We start from the raw sequence: 23,555 nt of genomic DNA, 5'->3' as shown, positions 1-23,555 counted from the left end.
GAATCCAGTATAAAATAACGTTTTATGCTAAAAGAAAGATTGTTGTTAACATATTACAACAGAAGAAAAGACATTTTTAAAGAAGAGAGTTTAGAAGTCTGGTCATCCACAGGGCTTATGACCTGTCATTGGCTGGTTTAAGTGTCCACTTTGCATACTGTGTAACACTCACCATTCTGCCTGTATTTTAACATCTATATTCCTTCGATTCTTTCATCTGTTTACGTTTGTGAAGTTAAATCCGAATGTAACTTGGTATGGTGAATCCAGTTCTTGTCTACAAAAATTTTGACAAATTCAAAACATTTTCGAATTTTTTTTGTGTTTATTAAACGCAAAATGACAACTGTTTAAAAAGTAAAACTAACACTTATACATTGCAATATATGTTATTAAAATTATTTTATTAGTTTCATTCGTTTTTTTTCAATGAATAACCTGCTAAGCATCTGCTTTTTCAGGATATGGATATGGATAAGGAAATTGTGAAAAATGCACCACCACATTAAGCCCGATTGATAAAAAATATTTGGATTGCATTTGAATTTTTTTTTACAACTGGCTGGAATCAAACTGGCGACGCCGGTTTCATAGCTAGTAATTTAACTGACGGCGCCTGTCAATTCGTACATTATTATCTCTCTAATCGTATTGAACTGCATTGACACGCCAAATGCAGCAAATCTAGATAGTTTTTGTCGCATGAAAAGTGAGGTGATCAGTCTTACTCTTAAGATGCTAGTAACAATAATATATTCCAACATAAAATCAAACACAGGACCTCAAGAATGGTGGGCAAATACGCCAACCACTGCACAGCGAGGCGGACTTTTCTCCACTCGATTTCCTTTTTCAGAATTTTTGCCTGAGAGTAGTAATTGAGTCGAAACCACTCGTCCAAAGTTTTGTATTTCACACAGAACTGTATTTTTTATCTGTCTGGACACTGAGTTATTTCGTAGAACTTAAATGTTTTGATTTATGTCAAAAATGTGAGACTTGATATAACTTTTGTACACCTACTCGGGATTTTTGGAACTAAAACAGATCCAACTACTGCAAAGAATACTAATTTATTTATTTATTTATTTTATTTTATTTGGGATTTTTACAGCTATTACATAAACAAAATAATTAGAAAAATCTTAACAATACTAAAGCCAATTAAAAAAATCCACTGTAAATATAATGACACATAATATATAAGAAAAGAAGTTTAGTAATTGTATTTGTGTGACGTTTGTATTCATGTGTATGTGAATGTGTGTATGCGTGAATGAATGAGGGAGAGGATACATGTGCGTGTGGGAATGAATGAGGGAGAGGGTGCGTGTGTGCGTAAGTATGAAAAAAATATTTGCTTAAAACTTGTAAGTTGTATTAAAAATGGTACAATAAAGAGCTTAGTAAAAAGTTAGAAACCTTTTTGTTAAAATTCAAATGACGAAATGATATAAATTGTATTTTTTTTAAGTATGTTAAATTTCAAAACCGTGTTCTGAAAAAAAGAAAAAAGCATTTTATTTTAAAATTTAACTGATACACAAGATTGGTCTCGTAGCATCGACAGTGGACGGTTGTGTGTTTTGTTATCAGCGCGTACAATTTTGTGTGAATAACAATATTTCTTCGGTGCATTGTACTGGATTAGTCAAGTTATAACTTGACATCGAGGGAGGAGCGTTTGACAAGTTTTCGATTTTTGATTATTATTTATTTTTATTTAATTTCTGTTACTGCGTTCTTTTTCGCATTTCGTTGTTTTAGGCTTAAGTATGGAGGATCCTGGGGATCCTCCTGATCTTGAGCATAGAAAAAGACCCAGGGCACCCAGTTCCCCTGATTTGCAACCATGCAAACTTCCTTTCCCTGCTCCCGACCTTTCCTCTCCATCATTTACCTATTCGGAGAATGCTTCTGGCCCATTCTTGGTGTTCGTTCAATACCAAGAATCTTCAAAACCCCTTCATCCTATCACTTTTGGTAAACTCTTATATACCAACAAAATTAGTAACATTATATTAGGAGGTGTGAGAGTGGAAAACAAATTTAAAATTTCCTTGACATTTAAGACTGCCGTTGCAGCAAACAATTTTTTAACATCAAACTTTGTCGTTACTAACTCCCTGAAAGCCTATGTACCGTCATTTAAAGTAACCAAATTAGGAATTGTAAAAAGTGTGTCTACAGATCTTACAATTGAAGAAATTATTGAGTCAATCGAGGTCCCTTATGGATGTGGTAAGGTAATTAAGGCTCGACGTCTTAATTATAAAGATAAATCTTGTGAAACTGTGACATGGAAACCATCTCAGTCGATTGTTTTGACTTTCGAGGGGCAAACATTACCCAATAACGTTTATTTGTTTCATAATTCTTTAAAAGTGGAGCAATATATTTTTCCAACTATTTTATGTTTTCAATGTTGCCGCTTTGGCCACACGAAAACACAATGCCGATCGATCCCTAGGTGTTACAAATGTGGGGAATCTCACCTCGGAGAAGTATGCCAGACTGAAAACATTAAATGCGTAAATTGCAATGGCTCGCACAGTGCCTCTAGTTTTTCATGCCCAGAACTGACTCGACAAAAGAATATAAAGCATACAATGGCCGCTGGTAATGTGACGTACAAGGAAGCTTCCAATTTACATCCCACATCTACCATTAGCTATGCGGAAAAAACTTCCAAAAATATTAAACGCGTTTCAACTCCCATCACAATGGTTTCGCCTCCTATAAAGTCTACTGCTGTAAATTCAAGACATGTTCAGGCATGGAATTCAAAGGAACATGAATCACTTCTCTCTTATCGGAATGGACAGGCATCCAATCCTGCGGATGGCTGTGCTCTTCAAAATAATGCTTATTCCCAAAACAATTCATCGAATTCAACATCATCAGAACTTGTTCCATCAAATATTTCTAGTCTAATTGATTCTATTGCTAAACTTCTACTTACTTTGATATCAAATCCTAATTCATATCAACCGTCCAACGCTGCTTCATTTATTCCTATAATTAACTCTCTAATTCATAATATTAAAAATGGCGGTGAAGTGGATACTTAACTCAAAACAATTTACTATTTTACAATGGAACAGCAGAAGTGCTGTTTCAAACAAATCCGAAATTATATCATTACTTCAAGAACATAATGTTGACATAGTTGCAATTTCAGAAACATGGCTTCCACCAAATTTCACTTTTAATATCCCTGGGTATAAGACGGTTCGACACGATCGTCTTGATGGTAGAGGGGGAACAGCATTATTGATCAAATCAGAAATTCCGTTCACTCACATCACCATACCAACACACATAAATTACCAAGTTGTTGCAATAGATATATCGGGAATCTCTTTTGTTTCTATATATATCCCTCCAAAAATGCATTTTGATAGTTCGTACTTCGATTCTATTACTACAAAGCTCTCATCTTCGTTTATTCTTTTGGGGGATTTTAACGCCCATTCAATTTCATGGGGATGTAATTCTTCAGATTCTAGTGGTAGAGCTATCTTAGACTTTACGAATAGCCTTAACTTATGCATAATTAACGATGGGTCACCTACCCGTCTTGCCCCCCCACACAGAATCAAAACGCAGTCGACCTATCTATTTGCACGTCGGACTTAGCGGGATTAATTAAATGGTCGGTTTTAGACGACTCACACTCAAGTGACCATTTCCCAATTATTCTTGCTTTCGAACGAACCTTACACTCAATTTATCTGAACCAGCAGCCTAGAGGTTACGATCTGAGACAGTTTGATTGGAAAGATTTTGAAACTGCCTTGGAAGCGGTTAGCTTTCCTTTTTTTGAACTCGAAGATACAAACTCAATGCTATCATTTATAACTAATGAAGTGTACTCAGTTGCAGATAAACTTATCCCCAAGAAAACGGCAAAACGTAAGCAAGTTAAGTGTCCCCCATGGTGGGATGATGAGTGTACTTCAATAGTTTCTGATAGGAAAAAAGCGATGCGTGAGTATAGGTATAACATGTCTTTGGGTAATTTTTTAGAACTGAAGAGACTTCAAGCATTAGCTAAAAGAACTCTTCAGCGCAAAAAACGTCAAGGTTGGCGTGAGTTTTGTTCCTCACTCTCACCAGAAACACCTGTTTCTCAAATTTGGAGTGCTGTACGTCGATTCAAAGGGTGCTTATCATCATTATCTAGCTCTTCTACTGATTGGATTGAAGATTTTGTAAATAAACTAGCTCCCCCGTACGTTCCTCAAGAATGTGAAGTATTTTCGGAAGCACAAAAAGTTGTGTCACCAAGTTGGCTTTCTCAGAGATTTACTCTGGAAGAAATGTCTTTAGCTATCAGTCATGCACGAGACTCTACTCCTGGTATAGATCTTATTTCTTATCAAATGATAAGACACTTCCCAAATTCCTTTCGCGTTGAACTTCTCAAATTATATAATAATGTTCTCGATTCTTCTGTGGTCCCAATAAAATGGAGACAACAACTTATTATTCCAATTTTGAAACCTGGTAAGTGTTCATCAAAAGGCTCTTCATATCGCCCTATTGCGTTATCTTGTTGTATGCTGAAAATTCTAGAATACATGATAAAGGCTCGAGTAGAATGGCATGTTGAAACTGAACGCCTCCTTCCCTACACTCAGTTCGGCTTCAGGAAAGCAAAGTCTTGTCTAGATAACATTGCTTTACTATACGTGGATATACAATCTGCAAAGACATCACAAATGTGCACTATTGCGTGTTTTGTAGACATAGCAAGTGCATATGACAACGTTAACCTCCCTTTTCTGGAAAGAAAGCTTTGTACGTCAGGTATTCCAAAAAAATTATCACGTATAATATTCAATATGCTTTCCCAGAGAGAGCTAGTAGTTGAAACCCCTACTGGTAAGATTATGCGTACTGTTTATAAGGGCCTACCACAAGGCTCAGTTCTAAGCCCTTTGCTGTTTAACATATATACTATAGACCTACATAGTTTCCTCCCAAGTATGAGTAAAATTTTACAATATGCTGACGATTTTGTTATTTATCTCCACCATAAAAACATAACGCAGGGTGCGATCGAAATGGAGACAATAATGCATTATCTAGAGTTGTGGCTGAGCAGTAATTATTTAGAAGTTGCTCCCTCAAAAAGTCAATTAGTAATATTTTCTAATAAACATAAAATACCGGATATATGCATCAAACTTCAGGAAATACCGATCCCAATTAAGCAGTCAGTGAAATTCTTGGGTATGACTATCCATAGGAAATTATCATGGAATATACACATAGAAGAGGTTGTTGCAAAGTGCGAGAGGAACCTTAACATTCTTCGAGCCGTGTCTCGAGTGTGGTGGGGGGCTCACCCGTCGACCTTAAAAATGTTGTATAAAGCATTGATTCGTAGTCATCTCGATTATGGCAGTTATTTTTTTGACCCTTTGCCAAAATATCAATTGAAAAAATTAGACCAAATTCAGTCAAAGAGTTTACGTTTAATTTTAGGAGCGATGAGGTCCTCACCTATTGTATCTCTACAGGTAGAAACTGGTGAAATGCCATTGTTGCTGAGCAGGAAATATCTTGCAATAAAATTTGTTTTGAAACGAATTGAATTTGAGGATCATCCTTTGATAAAATCCTTGTCAATTCTAACTCAAAAGATGACAAATGAAACAAACGCTCGCAGATCTATTCCTTTATTGTGTTCGTCCATGCAGTATATTCAGTCAGTATTTACAATTTACCCCAGGGACAACTTGCCAATATTTTCTACTCCATTTAAAGCACTAATATTTTCCTCTCAAATAGAAGAACATATAAGTATTGATAAATCATTTGCTCGATTGAATCACCAAGGTAATAACCAAACATTCTTGGCGAATATAGAAGAAAAATGGCCTGGTTCCACATTTATATTTACTGATGGATCTAAAACAGCCCAAGGTTGTGGTGCGGCATTTTATATTCCAACTTTTCAATTAAGTAGACTTTTCATACTGCCTTTCGATTCCTCAGTTTTTACTGCCGAGTGCATTGCACTAAAAGAGGCTTTAATGGAAGTTATACACCTTGAGATTCCTATGTCAATAATTTTTACTGATTCCCTAAGTCTGATCAAAAAGTTGAAATCTGGAATTTATGGTAGTAATGATGGACTAATTTGTGAAATAAAATATCTTATATTTTTTGCGTTCGAGAGAAATTTCAAGGTGACCTTATGTTGGATTCCTTCGCATATCGGAATTTCTGGAAATGAAAGAGTTGATCACCTAGCAAAGGAAGCATGCCTTCATGGAAGCATCATGCACTCCTTTAGTCGTCCTACTGACGATTGTGTACCAACTATAATTAATAAAATCAGATCTGAGTGGACAATTTTCTGGCAGAATTCCTCGACTGGGTTGTTTTATAAGAGTATTCAATGCTCCATCCCCGTTACACCATGGTTTGAAATCGAAAAGCAATCAAAATTGAACATCTCTTTAATATCAAGAATGAGAATAGGACATTGTCTCGTTGCCTCGCATTTATCGAGAATAGGTGTCTTTACTTCGGCAATGTGTCTTTGTGAAAATGACGACGAGACATTAGATCATCTGTTTTTTGACTGTCCCCTCTTCGAAAGAAGTGAATTCCTTCAAAATATATGTGAAGAATATAATACGTTCCCTCTTAACGTAAAATTTTTACTAGCCCAGAATGATTTGGATACTTATTTACTTCTGACTAAATTCCTAAGGACAAATAATAAAAATATTTGAATTTGTTAAATATTATTTGCATAATTTAATTAATAAGTCTAATTGAATGTCCCTCTTTACTTTTGGCCCGAAATTTCATTTTATGTTTACGTTTACTTTATACAGTAATAATATTTTATTGTCACAACTCTTTCATACTGATTTTAACTACCTCACATTATATTATATTTTTTCGTGGGTATGGGTTTTTTTTTTGTCGTTCACTGAAGCGTATATTCTTTAAATTTCTTTTTCTTGTTTCTAAGAGCCAAAATCACAATCACTCGCAAACGAGTGGAGGCGTATAAAAAAAAAAAAAAAAAAAAAAAAAACTGATACACATCGAATGAATAATGTGCGACGAGTCCTATACAATACGGTAGGTAACCACAAAATGCAGTAAATACGAAATAATGACAACAATAAAATAAGGTTTGACAATACGCGAACGTTGATTCAAAACGAACACACAAATGCATATTATATGCACCTACATAATAATACAGATAAATCATTTGATCTCTCTTGGAATCGAATATCGAACTACTGTGCGTGGCTAGCGTCCTAGCTATTTATAAAACATAGTAAGAAAAACGTTTACCAACTCCGTTAAATTTTTATCGAGTCTTTTTTTTAACGTTCGGTGTACATTCGGTACTAATGACCTTGATCTATTGATTCAAAATAGTAATATTGTATCTTTTCTAAAGTTCCACATCTCTCTCCTTGTTACATACCTTTCTATACTTACTAGGCTCATTCAGGTAGGTGACGGTCCACAAAACGGCCAGTTGGCAAATTGAGATCACTATCGCTATTGATCCAGCCACATAATTGTTTTTAACCGGCATGAAAACGTAACAGGCAAGTAGGGTGACAGTTGCATAACTAGGTCGTAAGGCTGGGCCCGCCGTACTAAGAACTGGTACACAAGCATCTAAAATAATTTTAAAAAACCTATAGCAACAAAAATAATAAAATTTATTTAAGCTTAAATGGGTTTATATAGCTTATTACATAGGTTTATTAAACGAGTACTAAGTTATTATTTTTAAGGCTCGCACACTTGTAAATTACCAATATATGGTATAAAATAAACCCAAGTAGCATAATTGATAACTCTTCAAAGAATACAGATTACCTTTAATGACAGTTTTAGTGACATCGACATATTACATTGTAAATACCATATTTTTATTAGATCTGTTAAAGACATTTTAAATTTATCTCCCGCTTGACTTTTAACTTTTAAATTGACTTTTAATTTTATCTTTCAATTTTAAGTTTTTGGTCTTTATTCTTAATTTTAACTTTTAATTTTAACTTTTAATTTTGATTTTAATTTAACTTTTGATTTCAACTCTTAATTTATACTTATTTATATGGACATCTACTACCTCCATCTAATAAATCATTGTTGATCGTGAATTTTTACAAAGAAATTAAAATGTTCATGGAAGCAGAGAGAGAGGGAGGAAAGTAGAGTTGGAGCTATACAATGTCTTCTCCCTTTTATGTTCTTTTTATTTAATATTCATATTTTAACTTTCTTAGAATTCTATTATTTTCTCCCTCTCCTCCTGCATTCATAGTAAATTAGTGTGAAATCTGTAATTGGTCTTACAGATTTCACACTAATCTAATATAAAGACTGTATGATTTCCTAAATAAATAAATACATAATTTATATTATATTAACATGCTATCCTACCAGGTAAAAAGATTATTTTCCTATAAAAAAATACATCTATTCTTTTTTTTTATTACCTTTCAGAATGCACCTTTAGAGAGATAAAATACTGTCAAGCGAACTAGGAGTAAAAAATACATTTACGTTCACCCTAGATCACTAACCATTCTTATGATGGACTACCGGCACCTCGTGCTTTTGATATTTTGGAAAATTCTCTCACTTGCTGCCTCTCCACTCCTAGTACCTTCCTAAATAGCGAAATTAGAAATTAGTCACCCGCACGCATTGATTGCGAACGCGCGCTAATTGGTTTGGTTTGTATTACGTAATCGTCGTTTGACAGATGAAAGGTTAGTTAGTTCCGTAATTTCTGTATGTTTCAATATTTACACGAGTATGCATAATTTATATAACTGAAGATTTCAAGATGGCAGTAGTCAAGAACTGCCTAATAAACAAAAAAATTGCAGCTTTTCCTAGCCAAAAAATGTCGCATGTCTAAATACTTCGGCAAGGACTGCAAAAAGACATTTGTGGCGAATAGTAGCTGTACCGGATAGGTTGATTTTAAAATCATTTGAACTGTTGAATAAGCAGAAAATTAAGATTGCGATGTAAGGTAATTTGTTATAAAAAATAGCCGAATCAATAAAAATATTAATGTGTTTCGTAGTCTAACCGACAAAAGGTTGGTTACGCGGTTACACAATAATTAAAATAATAAATTACATCTCATGAGATGTGAAATACTTAAAGGATAGTTATTACTCGAGTAATTAATATCATTGTCTGTTGGGTTTAATGTATGGCATGTCATAAAAGTATCATTAAAATGATCCATAAAGGGCATTTAAATATGATCCTAGGGGACGGATAAAATAAATCACACGTTTTATATTCATAATCACCATTAAGCATAAATGCAAATTATTTTAATGAACTATTAGGATTCTAAATTTCGTGTTATGTGTGACTTTTGTGTAAAGCTTTCGTGGGTTAAATTAATTGTTCATACGTTTAAATGTTTTTAAATAATATAATATGTACTAGTATGTACATACATACAATTAAAATGCTTGATAGTTTGTCTTAAGGATGTGTCGATTACTATAATAACCGTGGTTTTGGAAGTGGTTTTAATTTAATAATAAAAAACAATTCTTTAATTAGTATGGTATAAAACTGATTATTTATGAAATCATCATTCAGTTTAAACATTTTTTTTTAAATATTTTTTATAATTAACTCATACAGCGATAATATGTTATAATATAAATGTAACTGTTATAAAAATGATGGAGGTCAGATAAACAAAAAAACCCTATTTTTTTAACAGAATTCTTGAGAATACGTAAGCCTAGATATATTACAGAGATTTTGATCATTATTGGCTGGATTTAGTGATCATTCATCATGCTGTATTACATTTACCTTCGGCCTACGTTAAAGTTGACTACCATACTCACGTAAGGCATCTTTCTCATTTTTATAAACATGGTTTAGACATCATATTAAACAACAATGTTGATTTTTTATAGATACTGAAAGAATGGTGAAAACTATCGATATTTACCGTTCAAGGAAGAATGTTATTTTTTGATTTAATCTCCATTATTTTTATAGTTTTATTAATTTGAAGTTACCTGTAATTACCAGAACTGAAAGAATGGCGATGGAGGAGACATTATTTAACCACTTATATCTTGTAGTTAGTCTTACTGAGAAAGCTGTTCCCACTATTGGAGCAGCAATTATAATTCTTAAAGAATAGCAAACTACAGCTATGATGTCATCAGTACACTGAAAGAAAAATAAACACGTGAAAAAAATTTCGTTTTGAGTTTGGCAATTTGTTTGACAGGCTAAGGTCAGATATTTTAATCCTTTCCAATGACTATATCTGTGGTGTCACGAAAAGGGGGCCCAAGTCGGATTTTTTGCTATTTGGAGTTTTTACTGGCATTTGAAACTCCATTCAATGACACACAAGGGAAATAGATACGATTTGATGTTTTCCTCATTTTGACAATAAAAACAAGATTTTACATTTGGACCAAAGTCGATTTTTTTTGAAAGTGTAAAAAAAGACCTTATTCAAGTTGTGCCTTCTAACGATTAAAATTTCATCAAATTTGTAACATGGTAAAGGGGCACAGGTCGACTTGAGCCAGCAATGCCATAGCTTGGCCATAACGGCAACGCAATAACATTAATTTATGATACGGTAAAAGAGCATATATTTTGTTGAACTGCATCCTGACGCCGCACCACCTCAAATAGCCGCAAATTTTGCTAGTGTGTAATAAGTTTATATTCCTTTAATTATGTTTATTTTATTATAATATCAAAAGTTTTGAATTGGTCAACTATGTGTATTATGAAAATCTCTCTCCTCCACTCCTCCACTCTATTTCCTCATCCCTTAACCTTCTTATGAGCTCTTTTCTCTCTTCTCATGTCATATATAATATATTATTTTTCTACAATGTTTGATTATGTCCAAATGCTTGCAGACTGGCTGGATTTCCTCCTTAGGGAGTTGTTCATATTTAAATTTATTTCAACAGAGAGGGAAAACGTTTTCGAGGAGAAATTTGGAAGTCTAGGCATTTACAGGGCTTATGACCTGTCATTGGCTGGTTTAAGTGGCCACTTTACACACTGTGTAACATTCACCATTCTGCCCATGTTTGAACATCCACATTTCCTCAACTCTTCCATCTGTTGACTTTTGTGAAGTGAAAGAGCTGAAACCTTTATCACGTGGGTGAGATTCATCCGGCTGAACCAAATCACCTACTAGGCAACGCCTGGAAACAATTGTTGAATTACTACCTGGTAAAAGAAGAAGTATAAAAATTGGAAAATTGTTGAAAAATTGTTGGAAAAGTGTTTATATCTTAATTAAAGGCACCTGCTAACGAATTGCATTTGTTGCAGTTTTGTAGGACCTAATTTATATGAATTAACATATAATAATTTATAAGTTAATTTTTGTATGCTTTTAATAAATAAATAAATAAAAAAATATACTTATTATAAAATTCATATGTTCCAATTTTGTAATATGTTTTCTTGTTGTTATAATTACGTTTTATTAGTGTTATTTTATGTGTAATATATTAATCATGTACAACGCGAGTTTTCTTATACATTCTCAAATTATATTTTAAAATGTTATGCTATTCGCTGATATTTCCGTTTTTATTTTATAATTTTTTAACATGACACATTTTTTCTAAATATACCTTCATTATTAATAAACATTACGTATTGCATTTCCTGAAATACATTATCTACATTAATACTAGAGTTTAAAAATTATCTTGTCACCTTTATGAGGCCATAATGTAATTTTAATTCGGCAGACTAAATAATAATAAAAACATCATCAACAAATTTATTATACATACTTAAAGGTTAAATAAACGTTTTTAATATTCTGTTATTTTAATTACATAAAAAAATATTTTTAATTGAATCGGCATTCACTTCGTAACACTTCATTATAAATTATTATGAAAATAAAAGTTTGTTATCAGTGTTACACAATTTTATTCTTTTACAAGAACACAACTATAGTTTCGGGAGAGCACTCCTCCCATCGACGGGTGATATAAAACTAATATAATAAACACAGAATATTGTTCACAATGTCATCGAATCTAAACAAAAAATAAACAGATTAATCAGTGAAACTTATTCGATGACATTGTGAACAATATTCTGTGTTTATTATATTAGTTTTATATCACCCGTCGATGGGAGGAGTGCTCTCCCGAAACTATAGTTGTGTTCTTGTAAAAGAATAAAATTGTGTAACACTGATAACAAAGTTTTATTTTCATAATAATACATAAAAAAATATTTAAACTTTTTGATTCACGACACTGTTTTTTAAAATGCTTCATGACACCGAAAATATTTTTTTTAAATTAGCATATATGTATGAACAAAGAATACATATTCAATCACTACTATACATACATAGCTACAATAAAAAAAAATGTTTTAATTAGGTGTGATAAAATAGCCATTTTCGTAAAAATAAACATCTTGTTTTAAGATTCTGTTTACAACTGCAATGTACTTTTGTTATTTAACTTTTACTTAAGTACCAACACTTTTTGGTGCCAAAAACTTCTTTATAAATTCCTTATTTTCTTTTTGCCATATGTGCTTTAATTTTTCATAGACCAAATTGATCATTTTAATCGCAATTTTAATAAAGATTTGCGTTCTTTTACATGTTTACATTTGAAATTTTGTAACCCATTTAGATTGCATGATTTTAATCGGAATCATCACACGTATATATATGCTGTTAATACGCAATGTTTATTTACTTACTATTTTGTACTCGTGTATACATTTTTAATATTTATGTTTTTTTTTGACAAAACAAATAATTTCGTTCTTATGATTTACACAAATATTTCATTTTTAGGGCCATTTTCAACCACGAACCTTTGATCCGTGCGTCCGAGACACAAGCCACGGGACCACAACTCGGTTCTTAAGATTTATATATTTACTTTGTCAAACCATGTTTTCATTTCCAACGAGTTGTAAATAACTCACTATTAGAAAATAGAAACTCAGTTTTTGTAGAGTATGGTTTGGAACCTCGGACTTTTGATTCGTGAGTCCACGACACTAGCCACAGGACCACAACCCTTTTCAATAAGATTCGTTCTCAAAAAGTTAAACATAGGTTTTGTGACTAACTTGCACTGGTTTCACAAATATAGATTATGGGGACAGGGTTTGTCCAAGCTTAACCGACTTAAGTTTTAAGACTGTGTTTTTATGTTAGATTGCTTAAGTACGAAGGTGTTTATATTTTAAACCAGAAAAGCATGCCTGAAGTAAAAGTATTTTAAAACAATTAAATTCATTATGTTTATACTTTTATCCTTTTTTCCATTCGACTTTTTTTAGAACCTCTTAATGAAACCATTGACTTACACAATCCTATTTTATTTTTAAATAGTTAATTCGAAAACGTTAACGTTTTAACTGTTTATTAAATATAAAATTAATAAAACATTTTGTTTTTAGACCACTTGCGTTTATTTCAATGTCCTACTAGTTTCGTAAGGCACAGTTAATTCCATCTACAGGTGTTATTATAAACTGAAAAAATCTGGTGACTGAGAGGGGTAGGAGGAGCTAGTAAAGGAGGGAGAGGGCTGTGTAACGAGAGTATTGTGAGTAGTGGTGAGGATTTTTAAATACAATTTTTTTTCCTAGAATTTTTTTGTAGTTCTACATTTATTATAAATTGTTTGACTATTTTTTGAGATTGGGCCTTATTCAAATTTTTTAAGCTATAAATCTAGAAATACAAAAAAAAATGACTCGGAAAAAACATTACTTCATAATATTATATTTAAAAATTCCGGACTGAAAAATCCATTACTTATGATATTCCCATTATATAAACCCCCCTCTCTTTTTTATCTCCTCCCACCCCTATCAATTCTAATGGTTTATATTTGTTTAGTTTATAATAACACCTGTAGATGGAAAGAACTATGCCTTCATTGCCTTTCGAAACTAGCAGTGGATTGAAATGCACTCATGTGGTCTAAAAACAATTTGTTTTATATTTAATCATGTTATTCTACAAAATTAATGCCGATTCAATCAGTAATATAAATTAAAATATTTTTATAAATGTAAAAAAAAACATACTTACGGTTACTCCCGTTACAAAAACAACAATTAAAATATGAGTAAGGGACATGACAGTCAGCAAAATTAAAAATAGTGACTGGTATCCTAACATCAATTTATCATCGTATTTTCTATACAAGTCTTCTAAGTTCTTTTGTAAAAATTGATTCTGAAACAAATAAAAATCATTTTTAAATTTATTGTCAACAAAATATAATTATACCTATTATACATAATACGGTGAAATAATTATGCAGCAACCACGTTTTGGTTCCCTTAACAACAGTTCCTGTTTTGAGACTGAGATTACTAATATAGGTAAAACGAATAAAACCATACATACGGATATTTAGCTACCCTAAGACCATCGTCATTTCGTAATATGTAAAACAAAGGCTAGATGATCAGTCTTAAGCTTTGGATTCTAGACCGGTTATGAAGTACTGAAATTGCAGTGTAAAATCTGTATAAATAAATTAATATTTTACGTCGACCTTTTTGGGAATCGAACCATTCAAAAAATATTTTTTTTATAGTTCTCATTCCACTTCACTTCGTACAAAAAACTCATTCTTCATCTGACCGGACACGGAAAAACCCTGTTATAACATACCACAAAGCATGTGATAATAATTTATTGATGCAGAGATTATGAGAATCCTAGACGAATGTTTTTGACTCGATGCCTACTCTCAGTTAATAATCGGAATACGCTGCATCGGTACGTATCGAGACGGTATAAACCAACATCGATATTTATATCAGAAAATGTGAAATTTGTATGCAAATTCAAGATATCTTCATCTGTAATTTTTAATTGAACATGTTGATAAATATTAATCGTATACGTTTTCTATTTTTTATACAGAAAACTTAATTTTACTTTATATGTATAATTGAAGATAAATTTAAACTTCCCGTTAGAACATGGACGCAGATATACTCAAGGACTGTCCTATGCAGTATTGTATGGAGCTTTATTTATTTAATTATTTATCTTTTATTTATTTATTTCTTTGTGTATTTATTTATTAAATATACTATACATATTTACTAATTCGATGAAAATCCCACAATCTTCAACAACAAAAATACATGGTTACGAATACATTTTTTTAAATTACCAATTTTCACAGATTACACATTTATATCAACTATTTATTTATTTATTTTATAGAAACAAACAGTCGACAATGATATAACAACAAAAAAAGATACAGTTTAAAGACAGACAGCGAAGTTTCTAAATAAAAATCACACCATTAAATTGCGGTACAACAAAAGGGTGTATTTATGTGTATTTGTATGAGAGTCAGTGTAGAGGTGTGTTTGTGTGTATTTGTGTAGGATTTAGTGCTCAGGTGTGTGTAAGTATGAGCATAATTAAATAACAAGTGGGACCGTATCGCAGCCAGAAAGAATGAGCCCTAATTTATTTTTAAATAAATTAAGGGGCGTGTTAAATATATCAATTGATGAAAAAAAAAATTATAGTTACAGCAAAAGCGATAGAGAAAAGAGTGTTGTGCGTAGTTAGTGCTACAGATTGGCAGATGGATCAATTACTTATTATAGAGTAAAAAAATATATAATGCCGATTAGTTGATTGAAAAAAAAAACATTTCCTGTACTCCTCGGTTCTCCCTCTGTATTCATCTACATTATTTATATTATGTGTAAAAACTAAGTGCTAGTTATAACAGCCGGACAGTGTCTGGATTCAATATTCCTGTACATCGAATGCAAAACCTCGCGCAATGAATTTGCAGACCACATCGACAAGCGGAATATGTCACTTTTTAAGTATACAGAGATCATAATCGCAGTATTTCTAGCTAATGCATAATACCATGTTTTATTTGTACACCCTTATACATAAATATAAATACAACTTGTTTTTTTTTTTTAATGTTTTTTTTTTAGGAGAATAAATATAATTAGTATGACACCCTGAAACATTTTTCACAAACAATCATACTATCTATATTGGTTCAACATACTAATTTAGTAGTTCATAAGAAATAGATACTACTGACATTACAATAATAACCAATGCACCAAAAATTTATCAGTTTATAAATATTTAAAATTAAATTTATTTACACGAACGTGTACAACATTTATAATGTGCCTATGTGTTTATCAAAATATGTACGAATATGTAAGATTTATAAACTTTATATGTATGTAATAATTTATTATTTTTTAACTATTTTATACAATTTCTACAAATTGGCTACGGCCGATAATTAATAAATACATATTTAGGGTGTTTTTTTGGACTAAATTATTTTTTTGAATTTATAATGATAATTATTTTTTTCATTTTCTTCACGTCAACATCGTCACGAATCTTGACGTCACAGCTATCAATACCAAAAATGTCGCGTTTTTTTAGTGACATATTTTTTTATAATTATTTTTTTGAAGTTTTATTTATATGAAAACATTTCTCTACAATAGTCATATTGAGTTTAAAAATATAATTAATTATTCTAAACCCATTTCGTTTACTTTTATCGGTATTCGTAGTACGTGATATTTCCCTACTAGAGGAAAATCGGAATTATCGACAAATAAGGTTTTTTATTTTATTAATAATTACGTAAATATAATTTAATCTACCCAAAAATTTTACACATCTAATAAATTCGTGTTAATTCGGTTTTTTTATTTGAGTTATTGTTTAAATTAATTAGTTTTTTTGTTCTGCTTGTAGTACTTCCGATTTTATTTATTATTATTATTAACATAATAAATTAATGTATAATTACAAAGTGAGTGTCCAATTTTCGTTAAATCCTATCTTATTTCAATACAAAATGCCTTTTGATTTATTGCTGAGTCGTGATCTCTCATGATTCATTATTATTAGTACATAAGTATATACATATTTCTCCTTATAAATTCCTTCGTTTATTTACTCAGCAAATAAAGTACGGATTGACTATTCAGATCAAAATCACCTGAATAAATTATCTTGCCATGAAAATATTATATGGACGTACGTCTGGTAAACATAATATATGGACGTACGTCTAGCGAAAATTTCAACGCATATCAGATCAGATATGTACCTCTTCATTTATGTTCTCAAATCACCCACTTAATTCACTAATGTAAAGTCGATTTCCCACCGGCGCACAGTATGGAATATGACTGATCTAGCTTTACTTTAATCATTTTTGTCATATTTTAATTGTACATGTTTGAGCATTGAAACATCTTAATATATGACCGGTGTAATCTTTCATACCTTTTTTTAGGCGTGAATATGTATTATGTATCACGTCGCAAAGTTGATGAACGCCTTGACACTAGATTCCATCTCCCAGTCAGTCGCGATCCAACGCCCGGTTTGATTCGACGTGCGTTGAACTGTAGTGATTTCAATTATTTTTTTTGAAACGGAAATTTATAGAACAAGATATGTTTTTTATATTCATTCTAAAAAAATAATTGATCTACTCGAGTTAGTACGTAAATTCACCCAATTTATAAAACATTAAAAAAAATGATGAAAATACTTTAACTGTGCATTCACTTAGACCTAAAAAAAATCCCCCACAAGGCCCGTTTTGATATAAATATATGTATTTTAAGTTCCATTCCTTATTATTACAATACAGTTATTTACAACTCCCCAAATTCCCCCGTTTAGAAAATATTTTTATTTTTCAGTGGGTCGGGCACCGATTTCAAGATGAGAATTTTATAGCGTATGGCGGAATAGCAATAAGAATACCCTTAATAAACGCCTCTGGAACTATACAACTGATAAGTTTAATTTACAAAACTATAATAAAAATTTCATAAAAAAAATGTTTATATAAATATAGCGTCATGGCTCTAAAATAAATTACCAGCGAAAGAAAAAGCACTGCGGTGAAGCAATGTTTTTTTACAGAAAATGCAAACTGGCTGGATAAAGAGTTATTGTTTCCTTCTGTATTTCATCCTTTTATTTTATCAACAATTGCATCAAATAAGAAAAAATTGAAACAAAAAGATGGATTTACTAAAGATTTTGATAATTGCAGTGCTGCAATTTAAAAAAAAAAGTTTAAAATATTGTTAAATATCAATCTTTACAAGAAACTACTTTAGCAGCTGAGGTAGCGTTGCGAGCATCAAAAAAGAGGGATGCAGCCAATATTTTAAAAGAACTTTCAACTGCATCACCTAAACGTGCCAATAAAATAAAAAGAAATGGGCGTTTCCAGTTAATCAAACCGATTCCATACACAAGTGAAGAAGCTTTTGCTTATTTTCTTGATGTGAACCACACAGTACACACCTAAAAATTTACTCATTCCTAATCCAAAAAACGTCAATTTAGTTTATATCCACCTTACTATCAAATGAAAACCTCAAAGAAGGCTTGCTATCCACCAAAAGATACCATTACTGTAACCAAAACATATGCACAATTACAATTACAAAGCATTATGAATCTTACAATTGAGCGGATGTTTAAATCACAAGAATCTGTTGTAAATTGTTTAATTCCTGGATCTTAACCAATAGAGATTTGAAACTGATGTTGTTCATTTTCTCAGACCTGTTAATTCTTAGTTTGAGGACATCCACTCCAAGAAAATCAAAAGTTTTTGCGAGAGAAGCTCTAAATTTACCTAAAAATCCATCATAAAATACGTACATTGAAGACAGTGAATTCGATAGCGAATAAAAAACTTTTTTTTTAAATATGTCTTTATGTAGCTATTTTATTTTTGATTACTGTAATAATACTATTGTAGCAATATGTTATGTTTGTATATACCAATACACATTTTTTTCAATTTATACAAATATGTTTGATTTAATTTATTACAACAAATTCAAATGTGTTTTTCATATAATTTTCTCTGCTTTCCATTGTACATTTTCCCAATTTTCACAACACAAAACTCAAGTTTGCTATGCAAACTAACTTACAGCCAAATGTGTTTTCGATGGTACGTTACATAATTTTTTTTATGCTAATAATAAACTTAATAGTATTAAAGTAAAACCAGACAAGTCATATTACACACTGTGCGGCACTGTCTAGCAAATCCACATAATATAGTAATATTTCTGTAGATTTACTTTTAATATATTATTTTTAAGAGTCTACTCTCAGGTAAAATGAAATCGAGTGAAAATTATTCATCCTTACGGTAGGGTTGAGTTTGATAGCCGATAAAAAAAGCAATATTTTGAGTATGTACAAATTTCTGTAGATAAGACTTTACCCCCAAGGAGCTATCAAAATCAACACACAAAAAAATGTTTAAACTCTTTAACTTTACCAACATTAACTAATGAAAAAATTATGAGAATTGTAACGAATATTAGTAGAATACTGAATGTTACACAGTGTGTAAAGTGGCCATTTATACCAACCATTGATAATTTTTTTAATTTGGTAATGTTTCCAAAATAAAACAAGTTTATTGGATTATAATTCTACTTTGTTTTTTATAAAATATACAAAAGGTATATTGTGACGCGTTTCATCTTGTTAGGACATTTTTAAACAAACTCGTTTGTTGAAAATGTCAAACAACTCAAAAGTTTGTTATAAAACATAAAGTAGAATTTTAATCCAATAAACTTGTTTTATTTTGGATACATTACCAAATTAAATATGGAATTCTACCAATTGTTTGCATACACAATAAATAAGATATATTTTTTGTTTGTAGTACTAACTGTGTGGATCATTGTAATATGTGAACCATTTTATTTGTTTATACAACCCACTAGTTTCGACAAAAACGCGTTATTCTCTTCGGGGTTATTAAACAACAGTTGTTATAATCATTTTAAAGAAATAAAGTGGTTCTATGATTACTAGTGTAATTGTATGAACACAATTTATTTTATAATTTTACTGGGTCCGTACATAAAAACAGAGTGCTTTGACGTTTTATTCTCTCTGCTTACTCCTACGGAGAAATAGCGTAATGATTTGTTTAGTTTTATTACTATTTAAAGCAAATAGGCACAATTCATTCCACATATTAGATGAAACGACTCATGGCCAAACAGCACTACAGGGTCGCTGCACTTCAGAGACAAAATTTTGTAGGTAGTGCCGCGCAGTGTGGCTCGCTGTAGTACGGTTTGTTTCATCCAAAACGAAGAAAATAATATTTCGTGTTACACCGACCAGCCACGACGCTTCGCGCAGTCCCCCGCAGTTCCGCTCTAGTGCGGTTTGAGCTTTATACTTAAGTGTATTATTTTACCTTTTTTTATTTGAGTGAAGCGATAAAAATATAAGAAAAATTTAAATTCGCCGAGTTCATGTAAACCGATAGCTTAAAAAACAGTATTTATAATCATAACCATAATAATAATAGCTTGGAAAACAATATTAATAATCATAATCAATATAATAATGTATGGTAAAAGTGCTTATTTTTTTAATTTTGATTTATTTATCTATTCCATAGAGTTTGGCATCATATTTCTAATTGTATTATTCATTTATTTAAGTATTTTAGCATTTTCAAATCGACAAAACTTTTTTACAAAAAAAAATTAAATAAAGTTTTTATATGATCAACAGCTGGTTTTGAAGAATAACGTTTGATTTTTAAAATTATATTTTTTTTTAGAAAAAAACATTTGCGTTCTTATGATTTACCAAAATATTTCATTTTGAGGGCCATTTTCAACGAGTTGTAAATAACTCACCATTAGAAAATGGAATCAAGTCGGGGTAGAGTGGGATTCGAACCACAGACCTTTGGTCCGTGAGTCCGAGACACTAGCCACAGGACCACAACCCGATTTTAATTATTCATTTTGTATTTTATTATTTAATTTCGAACGAAATCAAACCTAACAGAAACAACAGTAATCATTGCAGCTTAGTAACCTACACATACCTATTTATAAATTATTACCCATATTTCTTTAACGAAATTCATTTTAAATTCATTTTTTCCATTTGTAATCATGTTTTACTTGTAAAGCTTGTTTCAAATATATTTTTTTCAATGTAATATAGTATTTTAAAATTATTTATTTTATTTTTTACTGTAATCGACATATTCCTTTTACTATAAAAAATCCTCTGAAACCAACGTAATTATTTTCTAAGCAACAACAATATTACATTTAATTTACAATAAAAGTAAAAAATGTACCCTTAGTATTTTCCAATTCCACTCTTTGTCTGTAACCGAACCCCTCTCTTCTTCCCGAAATTCCTCAATACTTGAAAGTAAACTAGAATGTCTCATAGCATTAAGAGAATTCCTTGCAAGCAGCTCTAATCCAGCCACTTGCATTAGCACGGAACCTCGAACCGAAGTCATCTTGTGTCACAAAGCGTAAACTTAATCACTTAACAACATAACAACATCACGAAATTTTTAAAATTGACTAATATCTAGAAATTTTTATGATTCCTATCAAATATTATCCTGTAAATTTTCAATTTTAAGTAAATTGAATTCCATTTCACCATACATTTTAAACATTTTTTTACAAAATATTTTAGCACACTTATACACACATTCTTTAAAACAGCGGTTAAATATAAAATATATATGTTTATTTACTAAATGTTTAAATAAATTACGTTTTACTAGGAGTGAATTTAAATAATTGATTAATATCAACCGCTGTGTGGAAGCGATATACTTGATATAATAATTGATTCGCTAAAGAATACAGATAAATCGATTTGATTGTAGATAATTTTTATACTTAAAAGTATCGATAAGATTAGGTATAAGACTGTCCAATGAGAACACTTGTGCAAATTATTGTATATCGTATTGCGTGTACTTTACTGTTTTACGAATGTACTAATGCTTACTACACGCTCTTTTGGTATTTATCAATCTTTAAGAGTTTAACGTTTATTTTGACACATTTAGTAATCTGGCAAAATTTAAATAATTTAAACTCGAAATTACATTAATCAGATGATTCTGCTTAATTTACGTATACGTTGTTACAATCTCGATCTTTTATTTCGTTCAAAATCTTTTTTTAGAATGCAGTCCAACTGATATTAAATCGTTTAGGCATTTTTCCCAGTGAAACGTTTTAAGTCAAAATTTCTAAATAAAACAAACTATTTTAAACAATATATACATAAAATTAAAACTACTAATTAACATATTTAAAACGGCGGTAACAACAATGAACAAAAAAAAATTGTTCTGATTTTTTTATCGATACTGGATGAATTTTAACTGTTGACTAACTGAATTTTAACTTATAAATATTTAACGAAAAAAAATATCTATTACCAATGATGTTTTAAAAAAATACAGTTAGTATTTAAAAACGTTGTCAGTATAAAATATTATCTATAATTACTACTTTCGATAAAATCCAAGATCTTAATCAAGGGAGGTACGAATTGAAACTTATTCAAAATATTATTTATTAAAAATATTAACGGGTTATGATAAAAAAAATAATGAAAAAAAAAGTTGAAGCTATTACTATATTAGTTTTTTTTTTATTTGCTCAAAATAAAGAAAAATCGATTTAGCCGGGTTTGCAAATAAAACCACGCTTAATTTAAAAATGCATTTTTTTTTGTTTTTTATATATTTTATGGGGGCCTTACCAGTCCAGGGAATACGAAATATTCTAGTGTATAAACACCTTAATAAAAAAATAATGTCAACTTTGTCGGGAATCGAGCCCAAGACCTCTGCATGGTTGGCAAAAGCGCTGACCATTACGCCACGAGGCCGAATTTATTTACGTAATAGTATATATATTTTATAAACTACGGAAAAAAGTTTTTTTTTATAGTTTTCGGTAAAGCAAAGCGGTGGTATTTTTAAGGATTTTTTTTTTTTTATTTTGCACTGGATTTTAAAGGGTTAAAGATATATAATGACTAGGGAGACTTTTTTGATGTTAATATAACTTCCTTATCTCGGTAGTAAAATAATTATACAACCATAAGGTCTTTTATAACAATCATTATGTTTATTCTTTTATTGTTTTACTACTTAAATATTTTATTTTCTTATGGAAGCTTACGTATTGCATCCATTGTAAAATATGAAATTTTATTTTAAGAAATGCAAAGATGTAAAAACGTACTGGTTTATTGTTTTACCATTCATTTTTAATAGTGATTGATTGCAATGTGCATTATTTATTTAACAATATTTCGAGTATGGTCGAATATTTGTTGACAAAACTCAATTCCGCTGCAGGGAGTCATCAAGATTAGGATTTATTGCAACAGAGAGGGAAAACAATTTTGAAATGATACTATTGAAATCTAAGCATACGAGTAAATACACTATACAGGGCTTAAAACCTATTTAAACTCCATATTTAAACTTATAATACAAGAAATCAAACACTGATTTGAGTCTACTGAACACTTTATTTTATTTTTACTAATATAAAACAAAATAATTCTTGACAATTGTTTCGCCTTGTTAGAGCATTTTCAAACGAATGTCGTTTGAAAC

General features: G+C 30.8%; 1 protein-coding gene across 3 annotated transcripts in view; it reads right to left on the bottom strand.

The window, feature by feature from the left end:
* The window catches only part of LOC148285500 (adenylyl cyclase X E-like), a 54,233-nt gene extending 32,449 nt beyond the window's left edge, over positions 1-21,784 (bottom strand). The window contains exons 1-4 of one of the 3 annotated variants that reach the window (XM_088224668.1): positions 21,246-21,784; positions 14,126-14,272; positions 10,068-10,224; positions 7,483-7,668 (exon numbers count right to left, since the gene is read on the bottom strand). In XM_088224668.1, the coding sequence (XP_088080794.1) occupies positions 7,483-7,491 (9 nt within the window). In that variant the 5' untranslated portion in view covers positions 7,492-7,668; positions 10,068-10,224; positions 14,126-14,272; positions 21,246-21,784. Of the gene's footprint in view, positions 1-7,468; positions 7,669-10,067; positions 10,225-14,125; positions 14,273-21,245 lie in introns of all 3 variants that reach the window. The other 2 variants (XM_088224654.1, XM_088224661.1) reach the window with 2 other exon arrangements.
* Between the last annotated feature and the right edge of the window lie 1,771 nt (positions 21,785-23,555).

Source organism: Micrasema longulum, unplaced genomic scaffold, assembly GCF_059751315.1.
Source record: "Micrasema longulum isolate JH-2025_06_02 unplaced genomic scaffold, ASM5975131v1 h1tg000031l, whole genome shotgun sequence".
In the NCBI taxonomy this organism is placed as follows: Eukaryota; Metazoa; Arthropoda; class Insecta; order Trichoptera; family Brachycentridae; genus Micrasema; species Micrasema longulum.
This window is presented reverse-complemented; position numbering and strand designations above follow the sequence as displayed.